The sequence below is a fragment of the Schistocerca cancellata genome, chromosome 7, assembly GCF_023864275.1.
Source record: "Schistocerca cancellata isolate TAMUIC-IGC-003103 chromosome 7, iqSchCanc2.1, whole genome shotgun sequence".
Taxonomy (NCBI): Eukaryota; Metazoa; Arthropoda; class Insecta; order Orthoptera; family Acrididae; genus Schistocerca; species Schistocerca cancellata.
Window position 1 is genome coordinate 128,033,902 of NC_064632.1, and position 21,905 is coordinate 128,055,806.

Below are 21,905 nucleotides of genomic sequence, written 5' to 3' on the forward strand. Positions count from 1 at the left end.
CAATGTTAACTGGAATACTCTCTTTCAAATTCTGAAGGTGGCAGGGATAAAATACAGGAAGCGAAAAGCTATTTACAATTTGTACAGAAACCAGATGGCAGTTATAAGAGGAGGGGCCTGAAAGGGAAGCAGTGGTTGGGAAGGGAGTGAGACAGGGTTGTAGCCTGTCCCCGATGTTATTCAATCTGTATATTGAGCAAGTAGTAAAGGAAACAAAAGAAAAATTTGGAGTAGGTATTAAAGTCCATGGAGAAGAAATAAAAACTTTGACGTTTGCCGATGACATTGTAATTCTGTCAGAGACAGCAAAGAACTTGGAAGAGCAGTTGAACGGAATGGACAGTGTCTTGAAAGGAGGGTATAAGATGAACATCAACAAAAGCAAAACGAGGATAATGGAATGTAGTCGAATTAAGTCGGGTGATGCTGGGGGAATTAGATTAGGAAATGAGACACTTAAAGTAGTAAAGGAGTTTTGCTATTTGGGGAGCAAAATAACCGATGTTGGTCGAAGTAGAGAGGATATAAAATGTAGACTGGCAATGGCAATGAAAGCGTTTCTGAAGATGAGAAATTTGTTAAAATCGAGTATAGGTTTAAGTGTCAGGAAGTCGTTCCTGAAAGTATTTGTATGGAGTGTAACCATGTATGGAAGTGAAACATGGACGAGAAATAGTTTGGACAAGAAGAGAATAGAAGCTTCCAAAATGTGGTGCTACAGAAGAATGCTGAAGATTAGATGGGTAGATCACATAACTAATGAGGAAGTATTGAATAGGACTGGGGAGAAGAGAAGTTTGTGGCACAACTTGACAAGAAGAAGGGATCGGTTGGTAGGACATGTTCTAAGGCATCAAGGGATCACCAATTTAGTATTGGAGGGCAGCGTGGAGGGTAAAAATCGTAGAGGGAGACCAAGAGATGAACACACTAAACAGATTCAGAAGGATGTAAGCTGCAGTACGTATTCGGAGATGAAGAAGCTTGCACAGGATAGAGTAGCATGGAGAGCTGCATCAAACCAGTCTCAGGACTGGAGACCACAACAACTACATTCCTAAGATCCCGATCTCGAACAACCTTGAAAACTTCATTGATGTCATTATCCGTTTCCGAGATACAGAGGTCCAAATTTACCCTACTTGCACACATAAAACACACACATAAAATCCGGTGTGAGGAGAAAACGTAATTCACAAAGTGAAATGATGCAAAGCGCCTCCATTACGATCATAAGGGTTGTGGGAACCCCATGTTGTAGTACTGAAGTACCTGAAAAATTTTTGTGCACGTAAAATCCGATCTGAAGTATGAAATTACTTTCACATTATCTCAGTTTCACATAAGTTAAGTATCAAAATTTTAAACCAGGGTAAAAATACTCGTATCGGAGCACAAAAAAGGCGAATATGCTCCCGCTTAAAAGGCTCTGAAAAGTGAGATACCAGCTGCCTCAGACTACTTTCCTCAGCACCTTTAAAATTTTTCCCAAAAGTTTTGGCATGCGAAGACATTCGCGCTTCTTATGGGTGAGAGAGAGGGATGCAGTGGCAGTGGGAAAGAAGAGGAAAATTAATAAATACTGGTAGATAGTAGGCAGTGATTGTGGTATAGGAAGGGCGAAGGAGACAGTGGCATTGTGAGAGAAAGAGAGGGACACAGTGGCAGCAGTAGACATGTGGCAGTGACAGAACATTGCTAGGAAAAGAGTGAAGGAAGCAGTGCCAGTAGGAGAGTGATAAAGAGAATGAGAAAGTGGAAGTGTGTGAGAGCCAGTGATAATAAGAGACAGAGCCTATGACAATGACAACGAGGAAGAGAGAGATATTGACAGTGGGAAGAGACAGCAGCAGTGGGAAGGAATTAATGAGATAACAGCGCAGTGACAGCGAGAGGAGTATTCGTTCAAATGGCTCTGAGCACTATGGGACTTAACTTCTGAGGTTATCAGTCCCCTAGAACTTAGAACTACTTAAACCTAACTAACCTAAGGACATCACACACATCCTTGCCCGAGGCAGGATCCGAACCTGCGACCGTAGCGGTCACGCGGTTCCAGACTGTAGCGCCTAGAAACGCTCGGCCACCCCGGCCGGCAGACAGTAGTATTAGTACAGAACGAAGGAGATTGTGGCTTTGAAACAGGAGACAGTGACAGACACAAAGAGATAAAGGCAATGAATTGGGCTGAGTAACTGAGTGAGAATGGGTAAGTGGAGTAGATTGGTTTGAGCGACTTCAGCGGTGAGCGAGTTACAGTTAAGGGAGCTTGTGTGGGAATGAGAGGTGAGTTGCATGTTCAAAAGAGCACGAAAATGTTTGTACCGGTACGCCTAAAATTTTGGGAGCATTTTGAAAGATACTGAAGAAGAGAGAATGAGGCAGCTGGTACCTCACTTTTCGGTCAGTGTTTCTAAACGGGAGCCATATTCGCCACCCCCACCCCCTTTTTTTTTTTTTTTTTTTTTTTTTTTTTTTTTTTTTTTTTTGCTCCTGTAAAAGCATGCTTCCCCCTCGTGTATAATTCCTCGTAGGTAGATGGCTGGATATTAATATTTTCTTCCAAATGTTATTATTTACGTGTGCCGCTGTATCTTATAATCATGTCCATAATAGTGGACTGTAGTTTCAATTTATGAAACTACTGTTAATGACGGACGAGTTGACCAGTGGTTCCAAACCTGGGAATACTTATCCCGCGGCAGGGTAAAATGAAATTTTCTGAGCGGTAAAAACCGAAAGGGGTTAACTGTGTCTGTCATGTAACTCAGTTACGTTTAAAAGATTTCTATTGTTATTATCATCATAATTTTGTCAGACTAATATTGGTTACTTAAGTTACCAATAATTTTTTTTCAAACAATATCACTAAAGCATGGCACGATGTGTCGGTAGTTACCCTTGCGAAACATGTATGAACAACATCTCCTTCACCTAGGCCACCCAGTAAATACGTACTTTGTTTTGTGCCACGCATCTATTACAGTAGAAGTGAAGCATCATGTAACAAATGCCAAATATCTCATGAAAATTTCCTCTCCAAGCTGCATGTAGCTCCTGCAATGGATCAAAATTGCTTCATTACTAACTCTGAAACCGATAAACTAGCTAATTGACAGTATAATACTACAGTAACTACTCGTAAACAATGGTTACTATAGGGTGACAAAAGTCGTGTGATACCTCCGGATATCATGTCGGACTTCCTTTTACCCAGTGTAGTGCAGCACCTCAACGTGACGTGGGTTCAACAAGTAGTCAGAAGTCCCCTGCAGAAGTATTGAGCCATGCTGACTCCATAGACACCCATAATTGCGAAAGTGTTGCCGGAGCAGGTGAAATGTCCCCTTAGAAAAATTATACAAGACTGTGCTTAAACTGACATACAATATTTTTAGCGCAACGCAATCTGACTTTCAAAAATCCCTACAAAAGAATGGCCATGACTAACATTAATCTATACCTTTCACAAATCACTTACCTCACCAAAAATCTCCGTTACTCGAACTACTGCAATACAGCGAGCGCCACTACTGCCAGCTAAATAAAAGATTCAAACTACGGAAGGCACTAACTACTGATAGACATAGTTAGCAAATGAAAGATTTTAATAGAGAACAAACAATGTATTTACCTTAATAGTCATAATATATATACACTCCTGGAAATTGAAATAAGAACACCGTGACTTCATTGTCCCAGTAAGGGGAAACTTTATTGACACATTCCTGGGGTCAGATACATCACATGATCACACTGACAGAACCACAGGCACATAGACACAGGCAACAGAGCATGCACAATGTCGGCACTAGTACAGTGTATATCCACCTTTCGCAGCAATGCAGGCTGCTATTCTCCCATGGAGACGATCGTAGAGATGCTGGATGTAGTCCTGTGGAACGGCTTGCCATGCCATTTCCACCTGGCGCCTCAGTTGGACCAGCGTTCGTGCTGGACGTGCAGACCGCGTGAGACGACGCTTCATCCAGTCCCAAACATGCTCAATGGGGGACAGATCCGGAGATCTTGCTGGCCAGGGTAGTTGACTTACACCTTCTAGAGCACGTTGGGTGGCACGGGATACATGCGGACGTGCATTGTCCTGTTGGAACAGCAAGTTCCCTTGCCGGTCTAGGAATGGTAGAACGATGGGTTCGATGACGGTTTGGATGTACCGTGCACTATTCAGTGTCCCCTCGACGATCACCAGTGGTGTACGGCCAGTGTAGGAGATCGCTCCCCACACCATGATGCCGGGTGTTGGCCCTGTGTGCCTCGGTCGTATGCAGTCCTGATTGTGGCGCTCACCTGCACGGCGCCGAACACGCATACGACCATCATTGGCACCAAGGCAGAAGCGACTCTCATCGCTGAAGACGACACGTCTCCATTCGTCCCTCCATTCACGCCTGTCGCGACACCACTGAAGGCGGGCTGCACGATGTTGGGGCGTGAGCGGAAGACGGCCTAACGGTGTGCGGGACCGTAGCCCAGCTTCATGGAGACGGTTGCGAATGGTCCTCGCCGATACCCCAGGAGCAACAGTGTCCCTAATTTGCTGGGAAGTGGCGGTGCGGTCCCCTACGGCACTGCGTAGAATCCTACGGTCTTGGCGTGCATCCGTGCGTCGCTGCGGTCTGGTCCCAGGTCGACGGGCACGTGCACCTTCCGCCGACCACTGGCGACAACATCGATGTACTGTGGAGACCTCACGCCCCACGTGTTGAGCAATTCGGCGGTACGTCCACCCGGCCTCCCGCATGCCCACTATACGCCCTCGCTCAAAGTCCGTCAACTGCACATACGGTTCACGTCCACGCTGTCGCGGCATGCTACCAGTGTTAAAGACTGCGATGGAGCTCCGTATGCACGGCAAACTGTCTGACACTGACGGCGGCGGTGCACAAATGCTGCGCAGCTAGCGCCATTCGACGGCCAACACCGCGGTTCATGGTGTGTCCGCTGTGCCGTGCGTGTGACCATTGCTTGTACAGCCCTCTCGCAGTGTCCAGAGCAAGTATGGTGGGTCTGACACACCGGTGTCAATGTGTTCTTTTTTCCATTTCCAGGAGTGTAGTACTTCATAATATCCAGTATTACAAATTATCAAAACTCCGCCATCTCTCTCCCCACATCCACCACTGCTGGTGGCTCACCTCCAACTGCGCAACACTACGCGCTGTTCACATCCAGCTGCCGCTGCCCAACACTACAATGGCAGACAACAATGCAAACTAGCCACAGACTGCACACAGCACAGCCAGTGATTTTCATATAGAGCGCTACGTAACGTTGCCAATAATAAAACATAAACAGCCTACTTACATAGCCCCCATGCTCCCCACAAAAAATTTTACAAATTGTTTAAGGCAGTGGCCAATAATGATTTGAAAAAATTTTTCATAATTACAATAACAAAGATATCAAATGCACACACTTATTTATACAATGTTGGTCAAAAGCTAAAATTTTCTCACAGTCCATAAAGACAGTCCAGATTGTTCATCACAGTAAAATTTCAGTGTTTTTTTTTTTTCAAAGTCTGAGCAGTAAAAGACAATGCACACGGAAGTAGTCTTGAAGAAGTAGTGTTGTCTTTCCAACTGAAAGACAGTGCTGACTCTTGACATGCTGACAGGTAATGGGCCACAACAGAGCAAACCCACAGCAGAGTCATTCGACGTTTTGAAGAAGATTGGTAGGTATGTCATCACAGAGCAGACCCACTGTAGTCCTGGTAGAGAGTATGGTAATGGTGGGCCACCAGAGGTGCAGACCCACTGCAGTCCTTGTAGAAATTGTGGACAGGTTCGAATCCTGGCAGGGTCGCCATATGAAACGTCCCCTTAGAAAAATTATACAAGACTGTGCTTAAACTGACATACAATATTTTTAGCGGAACGCAATCTGACTTTCAAAAATCCCTACAAAAGGATGGCCCTGACTAACATTAATCTATACCTTTCACAAATCACTTACCTCACCAAAAAACTCCGTTACTCGAACTACTGCAATACAGCGAGCGCCACTACTGCCAGCTAAATAAAAGATTCAAACTACGGAAGGCACTAACTACTGATAGGCATAGTTAGTAAATGAAAGATTTTAATAGAGAACAAACAATGTATTTACCCTAATAGTCATAATATATATAGTAGTTCATAATATCCAGTATTACAAATTATCAAAACTCCGCCATCTCTCTCCCCACATCCACCACTGCTGGCGGCTCACCTCCAACTGCGCAACGCTACGCGCTGTTCACATCCAGCTGCCGCTGCCCAACACTACAATGGCAGACAACAATGCAAACTAGCCACAGACTGCACACAGCACAGCCAGTGATTTTCATATAGAGCGCTACGTAACGTTGCCAATAAGAAAACATAAACAGCCTACTTACACAGGATTTTGTGCACGAACTGACCTCTCGATTATGTCTCATAAATGTTAGAGGGATTCATATCGGGCGATCTGGGTGGCCAAATCACTCGCTCGAATGGTCCAGAATGTTCTTCAAACCAATCGCGAACAATTGTGGCCCAATGACTTGGCGCATTGTCATTCATAAAAATTCCATCGTTATTTGGGAACATGAAGTCCATGAATTGCTACAAATTGTCCCCAAACAGCCGAACAAAGCCATTTCCAGACAATGGTCGTTCAGTTGGACCGTAAGACCCATTCCATTCCATGTAAACACAGCCCACACCATTGTGGAGCCACCATCACCTTGCACAGTGCCTTGATGTCAACTTGGATCTATGGCTTCGTGGGATCTGCGCCACATTCGAAACCTACCATCAGCTCTTACCTACTGAAATCGGGACTTATCTGACCAGGCCACGGTTTTCCAGTCGTCCGGTCGATACGGTCCTGAGCCCAGGAGAGACGATGTGGGAGAAGCCGTGCTGTTACCAAAGGCGATAACCCATTAACTCCAAATTTCGCTGCACTGTCCTAACGGATACGTTCCTCGTACGTCCCACGTTGATTTCTGCGGTTATTTCACGCAGTCTTGCTGTTCTGTTAGCAATGACAACTCTATGCAATTGCCGCTGCTCTCGATTGCTAAGTTCAAGCCGTCGGCCACTGCGTTCTCCGTGGTGAGAGGTAATGCTTGAAATGTGGTTTTCTCGGCTCAGTCTTGACGCTGTAGATCTCGGAATATTGAATTCCCTAACGCTTTTCAAAATGGATTATTCTATGTATGGTGTCACCGCCTGACACCACACTTGCTAGGTGGTAGCTTTTAAATCGGCCGCGGTCCGCTAGTATACGACGGACCCGCGTGTCGCCACTGTCAGTAATTGCAGACCGAGCGCCACCACACGGCAGGTCTAGGGAGACGTACTAGCACTCGGCCCAGTTGTACAGCCGACGTTGCTAGCCATGGTTCACTGAGGATTACGCTCTCATTTGCCGAGACGATAGTTAGCATAGCCTTCAGCTACAATTGCTACGACCTAGCAAGGCGCCGTATTCCATTTACATTGCGAGTCTATTATTGTATCATCAAGAGAGATGTTCTACAAATGTGGATTAAAGTTAAGTATTCCAGAAGCTACGTACCTTTCTTTATAGCATTCATTACGTATCCTGTTTCAGACCTCACGCCAGCCTGCTTGATTTTAACGCGTGCATTTCGGCCTTCTCTAGCTATACAACACTATGAGTCTAGCTACAACTACCATTCCGCTTTCAGAGTCTGTCTGTCAATTGCCATCGTGCGACCACAGTCACATCGGAAACCCTTTCAAATGAATCATCTGAGTGCAAATGACAGCTCCGCCAATGCACTACACTTTCATAACATGTGAACACGATACTACCGCCAGCTATATATGTGCAAATCGCTATCCCATGACTTCTGTCACCTCAGTATAGTACTGTACAGATTTTTATAACTATTGTTATTTCTTTACTTTCTCAGACGTTAAGTCTGGTTAAAAATGGGAAGTGACGCGGACCTTGATCAAGCGTCACTTCCTTTTAACTGTACGGTAAATGTTATATTGCATTTAGGAACTTTCGGGTAATTGAACATTTATCAATAATTACGGATTTCTGTAATTGTATATATTTATATGTTTGGATGTAGCTGTATTGCATTGATGTACTGGTGGATATTGTGTGGTATGACTCCTGTAGTTGATAGTATAATTGGTATAATGTCAACTTTATCCTGAAGCCACATGTCCTTGACTTCCTCAGCCAGTTGGATGTATTTTTCAATTTTTTCTCCTGTTTTCTTTTGTATATTTGTTGTATTGGGTATGGATATTTCGATTAGTTGTGTTACTTTCTTCTTTTTATTGGTGAGTATGACGTCAGGTTTGTTATGTGGTGTTGTTTTATCTGCTATAATGGTTCTGTTCCAGTATAATTTGTATTCATCATTCTCCAGTGCATTTTGTGGTGTATACTTGTATGTGGGAACGTGTTGTTTTATAAGTTTATGTTGTAAGGCAAGCTGTTGATGTATTATTTTTGCTACATTGTCATGTCTTCTGGGGTATTCTGTATTTGCTAGTATTGTACATCCACTTGTGATGTGAACTACTGTTTCTACACTCCTGGAAATGGAAAAAAGAACACATTGACACCGGTGTGTCAGACCCACCATACTTGCTCCGGACACTGCGAGAGGGCTGTACAAGCAATGATCACACGCACGGCACAGCGGACACACCAGGAACCGCGGTGTTGGCCGTCGAATGGCGCTAGCTGCGCAGCATTTGTGCACCGCCGCCGTCAGTGTCAGACAGTTTGCCGTGGCATACGGAGCTCCATCGCAGTCTTTAACACTGGTAGCATGCCGCGACAGCGTGGACGTGAACCGTATGTGCAGTTGACGGACTTTGAGCGAGGGCGTATAGTGGGCATGCGGGAGGCCGGGTGGACGTACCGCCGAATTGCTCAACACGTGGGGCGTGAGGTCTCCACAGTACATCGATGTTGTCGCCAGTGGTCGGCGGAAGGTGCACGTGCCCGTCGACCTGGGACCGGACCGCAGCGACGCACGGATGCACGCCAAGACCGTAGGATCCTACGCAGTGCCGTAGGGGACCGCACCGCCACTTCCCAGCAAATTAGGGACACTGTTGCTCCTGGGGTATCGGCGAGGACCATTCGCAACCGTCTCCATGAAGCTGGGCTACGGTCCCGCACACCGTTAGGCCGTCTTCCGCTCACGCCCCAACATCGTGCAGCCCGCCTCCAGTGGTGTCGCGACAGGCGTGAATGGAGGGACGAATGGAGACGTGTCGTCTTCAGCGATGAGAGTCGCTTCTGCCTTGGTGCCAATGATGGTCGTATGCGTGTTTGGCGCCGTGCAGGTGAGCGCCACAATCAGGACTGCATACGACCGAGGCACACAGGGCCAACACCCGGCATCATGGTGTGGGGAGCGATCTCCTACACTGGCCGTACACCACTGGTGATCGTCGAGGGGACACTGAATAGTGCACGGTACATCCAAACCGTCGTCGAACCCATCGTTCTACCATTCCTAGACCGGCAAGGGAACTTGCTGTTCCAACAGGACAATGCACGTCCGCATGTATCCCGTGCCACCCAACGTGCTCTAGAAGGTGTAAGTCAACTACCCTGGCCAGCAAGATCTCCGGATCTGTCCCCCATTGAGCATGTTTGGGACTGGATGAAGCGTCGTCTCACGCGGTCTGCACGTCCAGCACGAACGCTGGTCCAACTGAGGCGCCAGGTGGAAATGGCATGGCAAGCCGTTCCACAGGACTACATCCAGCATCTCTACGATCGTCTCCATGGGAGAATAGCAGCCTGCATTGCTGCGAAAGTTGGATATACACTGTACTAGTGCCGACGTTGTGCATGCTCTGTTGCCTGTGTCTATGTGCCTGTGGTTCTGTCAGTGTGATCATGTGATGTATCTGACCCCAGGAATGTGTCAATAAAGTTTCCCCTTCCTGGGACAATGAATTCGCGGTGTTCTTATTTCAATTTCCAGGAGTGTATTTGTTGTTTGCAAAGTCTGCATTTATCTGTTGTGGTATTGGGATCTTTAATAATATGCTTGCTGTAATATCTGGTGTTTCTTGTTTGATCCTGTATTGCAATCATGAAACCTTCTGTCTCACTGTATATATTGCCTTTTCTTAGCCATGTGTTGGATGCGTCTTGATCGATGTGTGGCTGTGTTAGATGATACGGGTGCTTGCCATGTAGTGTTTTCTTTTTCCAATTTACTTTCTTCGTATCTGTTGATGTTATGTGATCTAAAGGGTTGTAGAAGTGGTTATGAAATTGCAGTGGTGTAGCCGATGTATTTATATGAGTGATTGCTTTGGGTATTTTGCTAGTTTCTGCTCGTTCTAGAAAGAGTTTTCTTAAATTGTCTACCTGTCCATAATGTAGGTTTTTTATGTCGATGAATCCCCTTCCTCCTTCCTTTCTGCTTAATGTGAATCTTTCTGTTGCTGGATGTATGTGATGTATTCTATATTTGTGGCATTGTGAACGTGTAAGTGTATTGAGTGCTTCTAGGTCTGTGTTACTCCATTTCACTACTCCAAATGAGTAGGTCAATATTGGTATAGCATAAGTATTTATAGCTTTTGTCTTGTTTCTTGCTGTCAATTCTGTTTTCAGTATTTTTGTTAGTCTTTGTCTATATTTTTCTTTTAGTTCTTCTTTAATATTTGTATTATCTATTCCTATTTTTTGTTTGTATCCTAGATATTTGTAGTCATCAGTTCCTTCCATCGCTTCTATGGAGTCACTGTGGTTATTATTGTTATTATTGTTATTATTATTGTTATTATTATTATTATTATTATTATTAGAACCAGTTGTTTTCTAATTTCAGGCAATTCAGAAGTAGAGAGCACAAAGATCAAGTGATTTCCAAACAGTAGGCCTACGAGTAGCTTAAACATTTTAACTTGGTTGATTTTAGGTGGATATACAGGCTGCAGGTGAAGCAATTGTCTCTATGGAGGTGTGTGTTTCAGCTTTCTGTTCTGAGGAGGAGTTGTAGGTAGCACTTGCAAGCAGCAGGAATCGCTTCATCATTTATTCTAGCACATGTAGAAGAAACGTTGCAGTAATTATTTAAATACGTGGAATATAATTTTCACCATGATAGCAATGCAACAAAAAAGGACCGCAATGTAACTGGAGCATGACTAATGATGTGCTCTGACCGAGAACAAACAAATATTTAAAAATGTTATTAGAAATAAACTGTACGAAGTGGCTCATTGACTTGTTAATTCTTGGTGTAATGAAAACACACAAAATCTAAATATTATTCATCTTACTTCATTTTAAAAAGGAGAGTATTCAAAGAAAATTATTTTTCGCTCTGATGTTTAGTTCTACACTAATGTTGGTGATGGTAGCGGTGGGGTGGGAGGGGGGAAAGGGGGAGGAGGGAGGCGTTAATTAATGTCATTGGAATTGGGGGATACTGATCTCAAAGACGCTGGGAACGACTTTAGTAGACGAATTCGTCTTAGCTGTTTCAGTGGCATACTAGAAAAAACTATCTTTGCTCGTTGTATCTGTCCTCAGAAATGGGAACACAAAAGAAAGGAATTTACAGGCAAATGATTATTACTTATTAGGATCTGTCGCCTACGTAATCGTAGGTTGTATTTACTCATTGGTAATATATTTATTTCAAAATAACTGATTTGTTTATAACCATAAAACAAAGAGAGATTACACCTTGGTTTTCCTGTTCAATATTAATAACCTGGCAGGCAATTTTAATAGTAACGCAGTTACGTGCAATGTATTTATATATTCCGTCACGTCTTGATAAGATTCCAAAGTGGTGCGGAGATTGCCAGTTTTTTTAATGTTCAGGAATACAAAATGGGCTCTTGAAAAGGGAGAAATATGACTGTGATAGGAATGAGACACAAATGGAATCAGTATCCATAATTGGAAAGAATCCTGTGCCATGCACTTGACACAGATTTACAGCATATGAATGTAGGTGTTTTGCTTTGGAGACATATTTTCATTTCACATTCGTTTACATTTATGGTTCGTCTACATCGGACATCTCGTGTGTGTAGTGTAGTAAGTTATTTGATAAGTTTTTCCGTTTATCCACGGGTGTATATTAATTACTGAGTAAATCAAATACAATTTTTAACTGTGGGCACAAAAATGGTAGGTAATGTGTGTGATAAGGCTATAAGACTACACCAATCGCGTTTCCTAACGGAAGACAGTTGAGTTACAATCTCTGTTACTGTTTGTAGTCGCGCTGTCGAGTCGGAATTTGTTGCGCCACAAAAGATGAATCGTGCTCATGACTGAGCAGGCAGGAATCGTTTTGCAGGCTGGTGAAGATCCAGGCATCAGCATACGACACACGCCATAGCATGTGACAAATCTCACACAGTCACTTCGATACTAATTTATGGAAAGTTCAAACAACCGCATCACCTTCAGTGTGTGTAGTGTCCTTTGCTTTCGGATCACCAACCACTGAAGAAAGTTGCCGGTGGTTTGTTGCTAAAATTACGAATCCTTTGTCTGGATCTTCAGGTTATTTCTCAGATGAGACAACATTTGCAAAATATAGAATAGCATAGTTTTGCAAGCAGCATTTGTGAGAGTGATGAAAGTTATCAAGGTACAATTAAAGCTAGAAACAGCCAGTATGTTGACTGGTAAGTGTAAACGGTTGGTATAACAGAGTAAACTTGATCATTCAACTATTCAGTAGTTTTAACCCAGGATCACGTGTGCAGGAGAGCCACCTGGTCTCTGGGCCACATCGGCCATTCCTCGGACTGTCAGAGGTGGATCAGAGGGCAGGACTGCACCAAGGAGAGGGGCGGCAACAGGATGCTTCATCAGCATTCACAGAATCCACATAGCTTGTCGGCGTTCACAGAAATCTGACAGATTCTTCATCACACACATTTTGCTCTTCCAGGCACAGTCGAACATTTTACTGCCCAAAAAATTAAAACAGTCAATTAGTGTGTACCCCAGAGTCACCATTTTGTTAGCATTTGCAGAACCCATACAGCTTTGTCAGCGCGCGCGCACACACATACACGCACACACACACACACACACACACACACACACACACACACACACACATTTTGCTCTTCGAAACGTAACCCATTAATTTACCAGCCATTAATACGAAAGAGCCAATCAGTTTGCGTCCCAGAGTCGGCCATCTTGTTCTCTGTAACCCACTTGGTGTCCAGATACGACTATACGAGTAATTCGATCTTCGTACCCCACTTGGCACAAGGAGCAGTGGATCTTTGCATTAAATATCACAATGTTACTTCCACATCTGAATTGTCTTTGTTATTGTTCTATAACAGTATAAAATACATGTGGCTGACTTACTGGCACTACTGATGTAACTTACACGTTAAGGTGATAACTACAGCTTGATCTTTGAACCAAAGTAATATAAAATTTTAAAGAAACCAAAATTTGTCTGTGTTTTTATCAGAATACATAAAGATTTGTTCTGTAGCAGTACAATACACGTGTGGTTCGCTTTGTTGACTTTGTTGGTGTAACTTACAGGTTAAATTAGACTTGACACCTAAATCATGACTGGTAACCTCAAATTGTCACAATGTTACTCCTACATCTAAACTGTCTGCAATATTTATCAAAAATACGTAAAGACAATGGCATGTCGATCTTAGGCCTACCAGAGACTATTTTACCTTGGCGCGAAGATTGAACTTTCATCATCTGACATTTTTAGAAATTTTTCAGTAACGCTTCACATCACCAAACACCATTTTAGGGGGCAAGAAGATAATGCTTCATTTTATAGACTAGAAAAATGTGATTCACGTTACTGACTGGCTTTACATATTCATGGAATTCCAGTGAAACTTTATGCTTGAACAGGCATGGATTGTGGTCGTCATACTGAGAAAGGCTTCGACATTTAGCAGTCAGGACTATGGTGCCAAGGTTCTCTAAAAAGTTTAGACTGGATCACCTCTCATTTTCATAATCAACTACTAAATAATACCAACAGTTAACTCCAAGATAAGATCTATATCATGTTTAGCCGCTGACGTCACATTTCTGACCCTTTAATGCAACAAAACATACTAAAAACGATAGGTTTTGGGGTGATTTTTAATGTGGTGTATCACTTAAATTACATATTTTCGGAATATGTAAGTATAACTATCAAAATCCTCAATAAATGTGGTGGCTACTGCGTTTGCATGAAAGTCTTGCTTTACTACTATGGGTCTCAGAAGTGTAATGTCTTTGGACAAAGTTCCACGCAGAGAAAACTTCGATCTCTGATCAAGATAAAAAAATTCCAGCTTTGCATCAAAGTAAAATAACACTTTAAAGGAACAAAAAATTGTTTATATTATTTTCTATACCAGAACAAAATGCATGTCGCTCACTTAATGGCACTACTGATCTAACTTACAAGTTAAGATACACTTGATGATAACTGACTTAAATATGTTGTCGCACAGTGGAAACTACATGACACTTTGATAGGGTAACATACTGAACAGTAGTTTCAACATTTGATTTTAATATATATTCGTACAAGTAAGAAACAAGAATTGTTATGCTTTCAACTACTTTTCAAAGTCAATCAAACATTATAGTGATTCCAAGCTAGGGTATTAACTCTATCTAGCAGTACAAAACATTTGTCCTGTTCTGCTAATAATGCTAACGTATGATGTTGCACAGTGGAAACTATAGCCACTTCGATCAAATAACATACTGAACTGTAGAATGAGATTTTCACTCTGCAGCGGAGTGTGCGCTGATATGAAACTTCCTGGAAGATTAAAACTGTGTGCCGGACCGAGACTCGAACTCGGGACCTTTGCCTTTCGCGGGCAAGTGCTCTACCAACTGAGCTTCCCCAGCACTTAAGCCATGGACGTCGGGAGTGAAGTTGCGCATCATGCAGCCTATTGCGCACAGTTTGAATCGTAACACGACGTCCTGTGGCTGCACAAAAAGCATTATTCAACATGGTGGCGTTGTTGTCAGGATTCGTCCGAGCCATAATCCGTAGGTAGCTGTCATCCACTGCTGTAATAGCCCTTGGGCGGCCTGAGCGAGGCATGTCATCGGCAGTTCCTGTCTCTCTGTACCTCCTCCATGTTCGAACAACATCGCTTTGGTTCACTCCGAGACGCCTGGACAGTTCCTTGTTGAGAGCCCTTCCTGGCATAAAGTAAAAATGCGGCATGGTTGAACTACAGACAACACGAGCTGTGTACCTCCTTCCTAGTGGAATGACTGGAACTAATCGGCTGTCGGACCCCCTCCGTCTAATAGGCCTTGCTCATGCATTGTTGTTTACATCTTTGAGTGGTTCAAATGGCTCTGAGAACTATGGGACTTAACATCTGTGGTCATCAGTCCCCTAGAACTTAGAACTACTTAAACCTAACTAACCTAAGGACATCACACACACCCATGCCCGAGGCAGGATTCGAACCTGCGACCGTAGCAGTCGCGCGGTTCCGGACTGCGCGCCTAGAACCGCTAGACCACCGCGGCCGGCATCTTTGAGTGGGTTTAGTGACATCTCTGAACAGTCAAAGGGACTATGTCTGTGATACAATGCACACAGTCAACGTCTATCTTCAGTTCTGGAAACCGCGGTGATGTAAAATCTTTTTTAATGTGTGTATCTTTGAATGCCGTTCTGCACGCTCATTCGGAACGGAAATATAAAGGAACGTCTAGAGGCATATTGTAAAGACTACGCCAGTGTCATCTATCGTTTACCCTGTGAACTACACTGCCTGACAAAAAAAGTCGAAGCAAAAAAAAAAATGGTTCAAATGGCTCTGAGCATTATGGGACTTAACATCTGAGGTCATCAGTCCCCTAGATCTCAGGACTACTTAAACCTAACTAACCTAAGGACAACACAACATACATCCACTCCCGAGGCAGGATTCGAACCTGCGACCGTAGCGGTCGTGCGGTTCCAGACTGAAGCGCCTAGAACCGCTCAGCGACACTGGCCGGTAAAAATCGAAGCACCCAAAAGACATGGCCAGATGTGAATTTAACTTCGTACATGTACACCTTGTCATCAGATATCTAAATGGTTAAGAAGATTATGACTTCACTGAGAACGGCTACCAGAGTGCATTAGTGTTCAGTGTTGTTACCAGGCTGGTAGGATACATACAGGGCACGAACAGCTTCAGATGTTGAGTAGCTGCTGTGAAGGACATGTAGATGCTGCGTACTCTGATCTGTAAGGGGGCTCATTATGGGTCTCCATTTGGTCGGCCCATCAAAGCGTTCAATATCCAGATTTGTGAGACATTCAGTGGCCCAATGTTGGACTGCGTAGGAACGTGAGGGCAAGCATACTCCTCGTCAATCTTTTGGCTGACACATTTGACATCACAAGGGAGGACTGCCGTATTGTGCACCAAGCACATCACAACCCCTTCACGTCTGCCATCCAAGAACAAGTCGTGGATTCCGTGCAACATTGTGTCTCATCCCTCACCATTGGACAGAGACTAGCAGCAGCCACACTAGCCAGTTACTATCCCGTGTGTAGGCTGTCATTAACACCTCAACACAAACGGATGCGTTTGGAATAGTACCGCGACTGAGACACATGGACGGCTGATGAATGGCTCAAAAAATGGTTCAAATGGCTCTGAGCACTATGGGACTCAACATCTGAGGTCATAAGTCCCCTAGAACTTAGAACTACTTAAACCTAACTAACCTAAGGACATCACACACATCCATGCCTGAGGCAGGATTCGAACCTGCGACGGTAGCAGTCCCGCGGTTCCGGACTGCAGCGCCAGAACCGCTAGACCACCGCGGCCGGCTGATGAATGGCATTGCACCATTTTCACTGATGATAGGATGACCATTGATGGAGAATCTGAGGCGAGGTCCTCTCTTCCAGCGCTTTCGAGAGGCACAACAATGTTACTCTCGACGTCATGATGTGGTGAGCCATAGGGTCACAGGTGATAGGGACTGAGAGACTGTAATGGCACAATAGTACGTAAGCACATTCTGGATCCTCATGCGTTATCTTTAGCGCGACAGTGTTGTGGTGCCATTTCCCAACAGAACAATGCCCGTCTACGCGTGGCACGTGTCTCTCTGGTCTGCACGATGCTGAGGTACTCCCGTGGCCAGCAAAATATGTATGGGACCAGCTTGGATGTTCATCCTAGTGCTAGTATCGAGGACATCAAGGACGAGTTGAGACAGTTGTGGGCCAGCTTGCCTCAGGAGAGGATACAACGATTCAATGCACCCTTCCCAGCCAAATCAGCGCATGCATCCAGGCCAGAGAGGCTACTACGTCATACTGATTAGTGGACTCATACTGCCACGTTCTTTGTAAGTTTGAATCGGTTTTGTAATCACTGAAATGACATCACATACACTCCCAATCCGTGAAGTTTTATTTTGTTTCTTCCTCCCCTTCTAGGTGCTTCAATTTTCTTGTCAGGCTGTGAACGTCCCACGCAGCCACTTGGTTGTATAACGCCACTGGACGTATTAATTTCTGGTGCCTTATAATTTTTTATCATAACGATGTCAACAACCGCTGATTTTTCTAAATCTTTATTTATAACATGCACTTGATATTTGCACTACATTCGGAAACTATACCGACAGAGCGACTGATGTAGTTGCTTCAATTCTTGCAAGGAATTTTATAAATTCTGAGACTCGGCTGGCAAGATTGTCCTTAACTGGGAGCAGCATATCTTTTATTTTCTTGGCCTGCGGTAAAGTAGGTCTTATACCTCGCCTGCCCAGTACGGTGACGATACTCACGACTCCAGAGAGTACCGCACCATAATCGATAAGCTGCACTCGAAACACTCCTACACTCCTATCGCAGCCGCTGTATGGGTTGGCAGTACGAACTATACGACGTTCGCCAGGGGCTGGAGGTGCCAAACCACGGGCATCAAGTGCGTAGCACTGAGCTACGGCAGACGGTTCTGTTCAGTGTGACGAGTCGTGTACAGTCTCCAGTTATCGCTGAGTCTACAAGCTGCAGTGTTCGTCCGTCGTTTTCGAGACTTAGGCTCCGCAGACATCGTTGGCCAGCTCTGGACTCTACCTAGGCATCACTCAGAGGCACAGTGACAGGATGTTAATATTTTAGAGGATTTATAATTATTTCAAACGCCTCAGTGCGCTGGACATTTCACAAGAAGCAGCACCATTTAAGTTGAGTATTTATTCATATTTAATAAATATCATTGTATTACTAATTGTTGGGAATCTTTCTGGTTGAAGTTAACCTACGTCGTTCTCCTGCAATTCCAATACCCAGAATTCCATCTAAATTGCTGGATGTGATCCCACAGATAGGAAGAAAGGTAACAGATGGATAACAGATTGTTGAGGTTCTTCGCATTTCCTCTTAATGGAGAAAACGAACGTGACGTCTCGACCGCTTAGCTGTTCTTTCAGAACACAGGCTTCAGGTGTTTAATCTCGGAATCGAAGTGGTCTTTGTCAAAAACAGATGGAGCTCTTTGTAGAAAGACTCTCCTCGGTTGGGCGGTGGAACTTTTAAGCTGCGAGATGTATGTCAGGGTTCATCAGAATCACAGCCTGACTGTTTATCATAAAAAAAACAATGTTACAGCAACCAGTTACTCATGATGAAGTCGCTGGAGATAATGATCGAAAGCTCGAGTTTTAACCTCGTTCTGACACGGCAAGAAGACCGAGAACATCTGTTCAGAAATAGGGACTGAACATGCTAAGAATAACTGCATTGCTGTACACAATTATAAGCATTCGTGAAGTGAGTTTTTTCTTGTCTGTGTACTAGGTTACGACCTGGTTGTGTTACTGAATAAATGTCATTTACGGTTAAAGCTCTTCCTTACTCTCGTGATGCTTGGGCTCTGACAACCTCGTCACGTTCTGTGTGTGCAGATGGCGCGTGCCAAGGACCAGCTGCTCCCTCTCATGGTGGCCGACTCGCTGGGCGGTTTCCCGGGACTTCCCGGGCTCTTCGTGGCCAGCGTCTTCAGCGCAGCCCTAAGGTACGTCGACGTCTGCACAGTTTCCACGAAATTCCTCCCTAGCCTGTGGACTTCCGTCATCTCATTCCTCCTTAACTGGAGCATTTCGTAACCTCTAGCATCCAGTTTACAGTGGCTTGTGGAGCACATTTATGGATATTGGAGGTTGGTAACAGCAGTAGGGAGTAGCAATTTTCAGAGATTTTAGCTGTGATATCAGTCATACGTAGCCAGTGTCTGGTTGTGGGTCGAACCGCTTTGTGTCTAATGGGATGGTGATGGTGGTCACGGAGAATACCACTAAACTCTTAAAAAAAAAGTGCATCTGGTAGCATTTATAATGGAGAGAGATGAGAAACCGCCTCAGGAATTCCATGTACGGTCAATATAGCTTATATATGGAGATGGTATCTGTTCTTTCGGACATGTCCGAAAGAACAGATACCATCCGTGACCATGCAGCTCTCTCAGAATGAAATGATAAATAAATCAAGACCCTAAACTGTCGACAAGCATTGATATACATCAACGTGGACAGTTGAAAATTTCCCAACTTAATGTCCACACACTAAATTGGTAGTGCCCCTGTCTTTCGGACATGTCCGAATGAACAGATACCATCGGTGACCATGCAGCTCTCTTAGAATGAAATGATAATTAAATCAAGACCCTAAACTGTCGACAGGTGTTGATATACATCAACGGGGACAGTTGAAAATGTGTGCCCCGACTGGGACTCAACCTGGGATCTCCTGCTTACGTGGCAGACGCTCTATCCATCTGAGCCACCGAGGGCACAGAGGATAGTGCGACTGCAGGGATTTATCCCTTGCACGTTCCCCGTGGGACCCACATTCCCAACTTAATGTCCACACATTACATTGGTAGTGCCCCTGCCCATTACACTCATTACTCAGGGCAGACAATCTTACCGAGTCCCGTAAGAGTTCGGGCAATGCGTGTGCATCCAGCACAGAAGAAGGTCAATGGTCGGTTAGTCGTAACTACATATGAAGGGCTTATTTCAATAGTGGTATAAGTCCATTTTTGTTCATTGTGAGATACAGAGTCCTAAAGTTAAATGAGCGTTGCAAAATCTGCAGTTGAGATATCAGAAATATTCAAAATGGTTCAAATGGCTCTGAGCACTATGCGACTTAACTTCTGAGGTCATCAGTCGCCTAGAACTTAGAACTAATTAAACCTAACTAACCTAAGCACATCACACACATCCATGCCCGAGGCTGGATTTGAACCTGCGACCGTAGCGGCCTATCGGTTCCAGACTGTAGCGCCTAGAACCGCACGGCCACTCCAGCCGGCCCAGAAGTATTCAAGTACATATACTTGAGTATTTCTGGTATCTCAACTGCAGATTGTTCAGCGCTCATTTAACTTTAGGACTCTGTATCTCAGAATGAACAAAACATTATTGAAATAAGCCCTTCATATGAAGATCTTTCGGACATTTCCGAAAGAACAGATACCATCTTCATATATAGTTAAGGCTAACCAGCCATTGACCTTCTTCTGTGCTGGATGCACACGCATTGCCCGAGCTCTTACGGGACTTGGTAAGATCTTCTGCCGCGAGTAATGAGTGTAATGGGCAGGGGCACTACCAATGTAGTGTGTGTACATTAAGTTGGGAATGTGGGTCCCACGGGGCGCGTGCAAGGGATAAATCCCTGCAGTCGCACTATCCTCTGTGCCCTGGGTGGCTCGGTTCGTTCTCGATTCGCGCGTCGGGTGACTAGGTTGTGCTATTAGTTCCGCCTCTACCGTATCGCTGCGTATTTTCCTCGTGTCCGTTTAGTGTCGTGTTGGTCTCCGTGCGTGTCGCATCGCTGTTTGTCGGCTGGTGTTTGGTGCTCGTGTGGCCCATTCTGTGCGGTGTCGTCTCGCGCCGTGATGTCCACCATGGTTCCCACGAAAATTCCGCGTACAGCTACTGTCAGCTTCACCTTCGACAAATCCAAGCGTCACGTCCAGCCCGGTTCCTTGGAGATACATGACTGGTTAGTCGATACAATTAGAGTCGCTACTGATCAGGTGCATACTGCATATTTTGACAGCAAATTGTATGTGTTTTTTGTTACGTTTCTTGACCCACTCCAGGTTGATAGAATACTTTCCCGTCACGGTTCTCAGGTACGCTTCAAGTACTGTGACGGTTCCACTAGTATGGTTCTCTTGGTAAATGCAGAAGTGATGTATACGAATGTCCGGTTGTTTAATCTTCCGCCCGAGGTAGACGACAGTCTTCTGAGGCCCGTTATGCTTCCTTATGGTGAAATACGTCATATTCGAAAAGAACACTGGTCTGCTCAGCACCGCTTACAGATGGTGTTGGGTCAGTGGAAATGGTGGTCAAAAAACATATTCCTTCTCATCTACAGGTATGTGGTTATAGGGTCCATATTACGTACAGTGGCCAAGAAGGAACATGTTATTATTGTAATCAAACCGGTCATTTCCGTACTAATTGTCCGCGGCGTGTGGTGGTATTAAAACCTACATACGAGTAGCGTAAAAAATTGACTTTAGCTGATCTTCTTCCGCAGGGATCTCAGACTGAATCGCTCACTGTTACTGAGGGACACAGTGATCCGATGACAGACACCGCCCGTGATTTTCCCGCGCTGTCCTCGCGTGGGGATGTTGATGCCGTTAATTCCGATGTGCCCGCCATGATTTCTCACAACAAGCGTCGCCGAACCCAGGATGATGCGGCTGATGAACCTTCCCTATTGGCTCGCCCTTCCGATGGGCCTCCAGTAACGGATCGTCCTCCTCAGTCTGAAACTGTGGATGGGGACGCCACAGGTGTTTTCACGCCTGTGCAGAAGATCCCCTGACACCTTATCTTGC

The 21,905-nt window shown here is 44.6% G+C and overlaps 1 protein-coding gene across 1 annotated transcript in view; it reads left to right on the forward strand.

Annotated features, from left to right (window-relative positions):
• The window catches only part of LOC126092361 (sodium-coupled monocarboxylate transporter 1-like), a 300,651-nt gene that overhangs the window by 190,750 nt on the left and 87,996 nt on the right, over nucleotides 1-21,905 (forward strand). Inside the window, exon 10 of the mRNA XM_049907903.1 lies at nucleotides 18,946-19,055. Coding sequence (XP_049763860.1) covers nucleotides 18,946-19,055 — 110 coding nt within the window. The remainder of the gene's footprint in view (nucleotides 1-18,945; nucleotides 19,056-21,905) is intronic.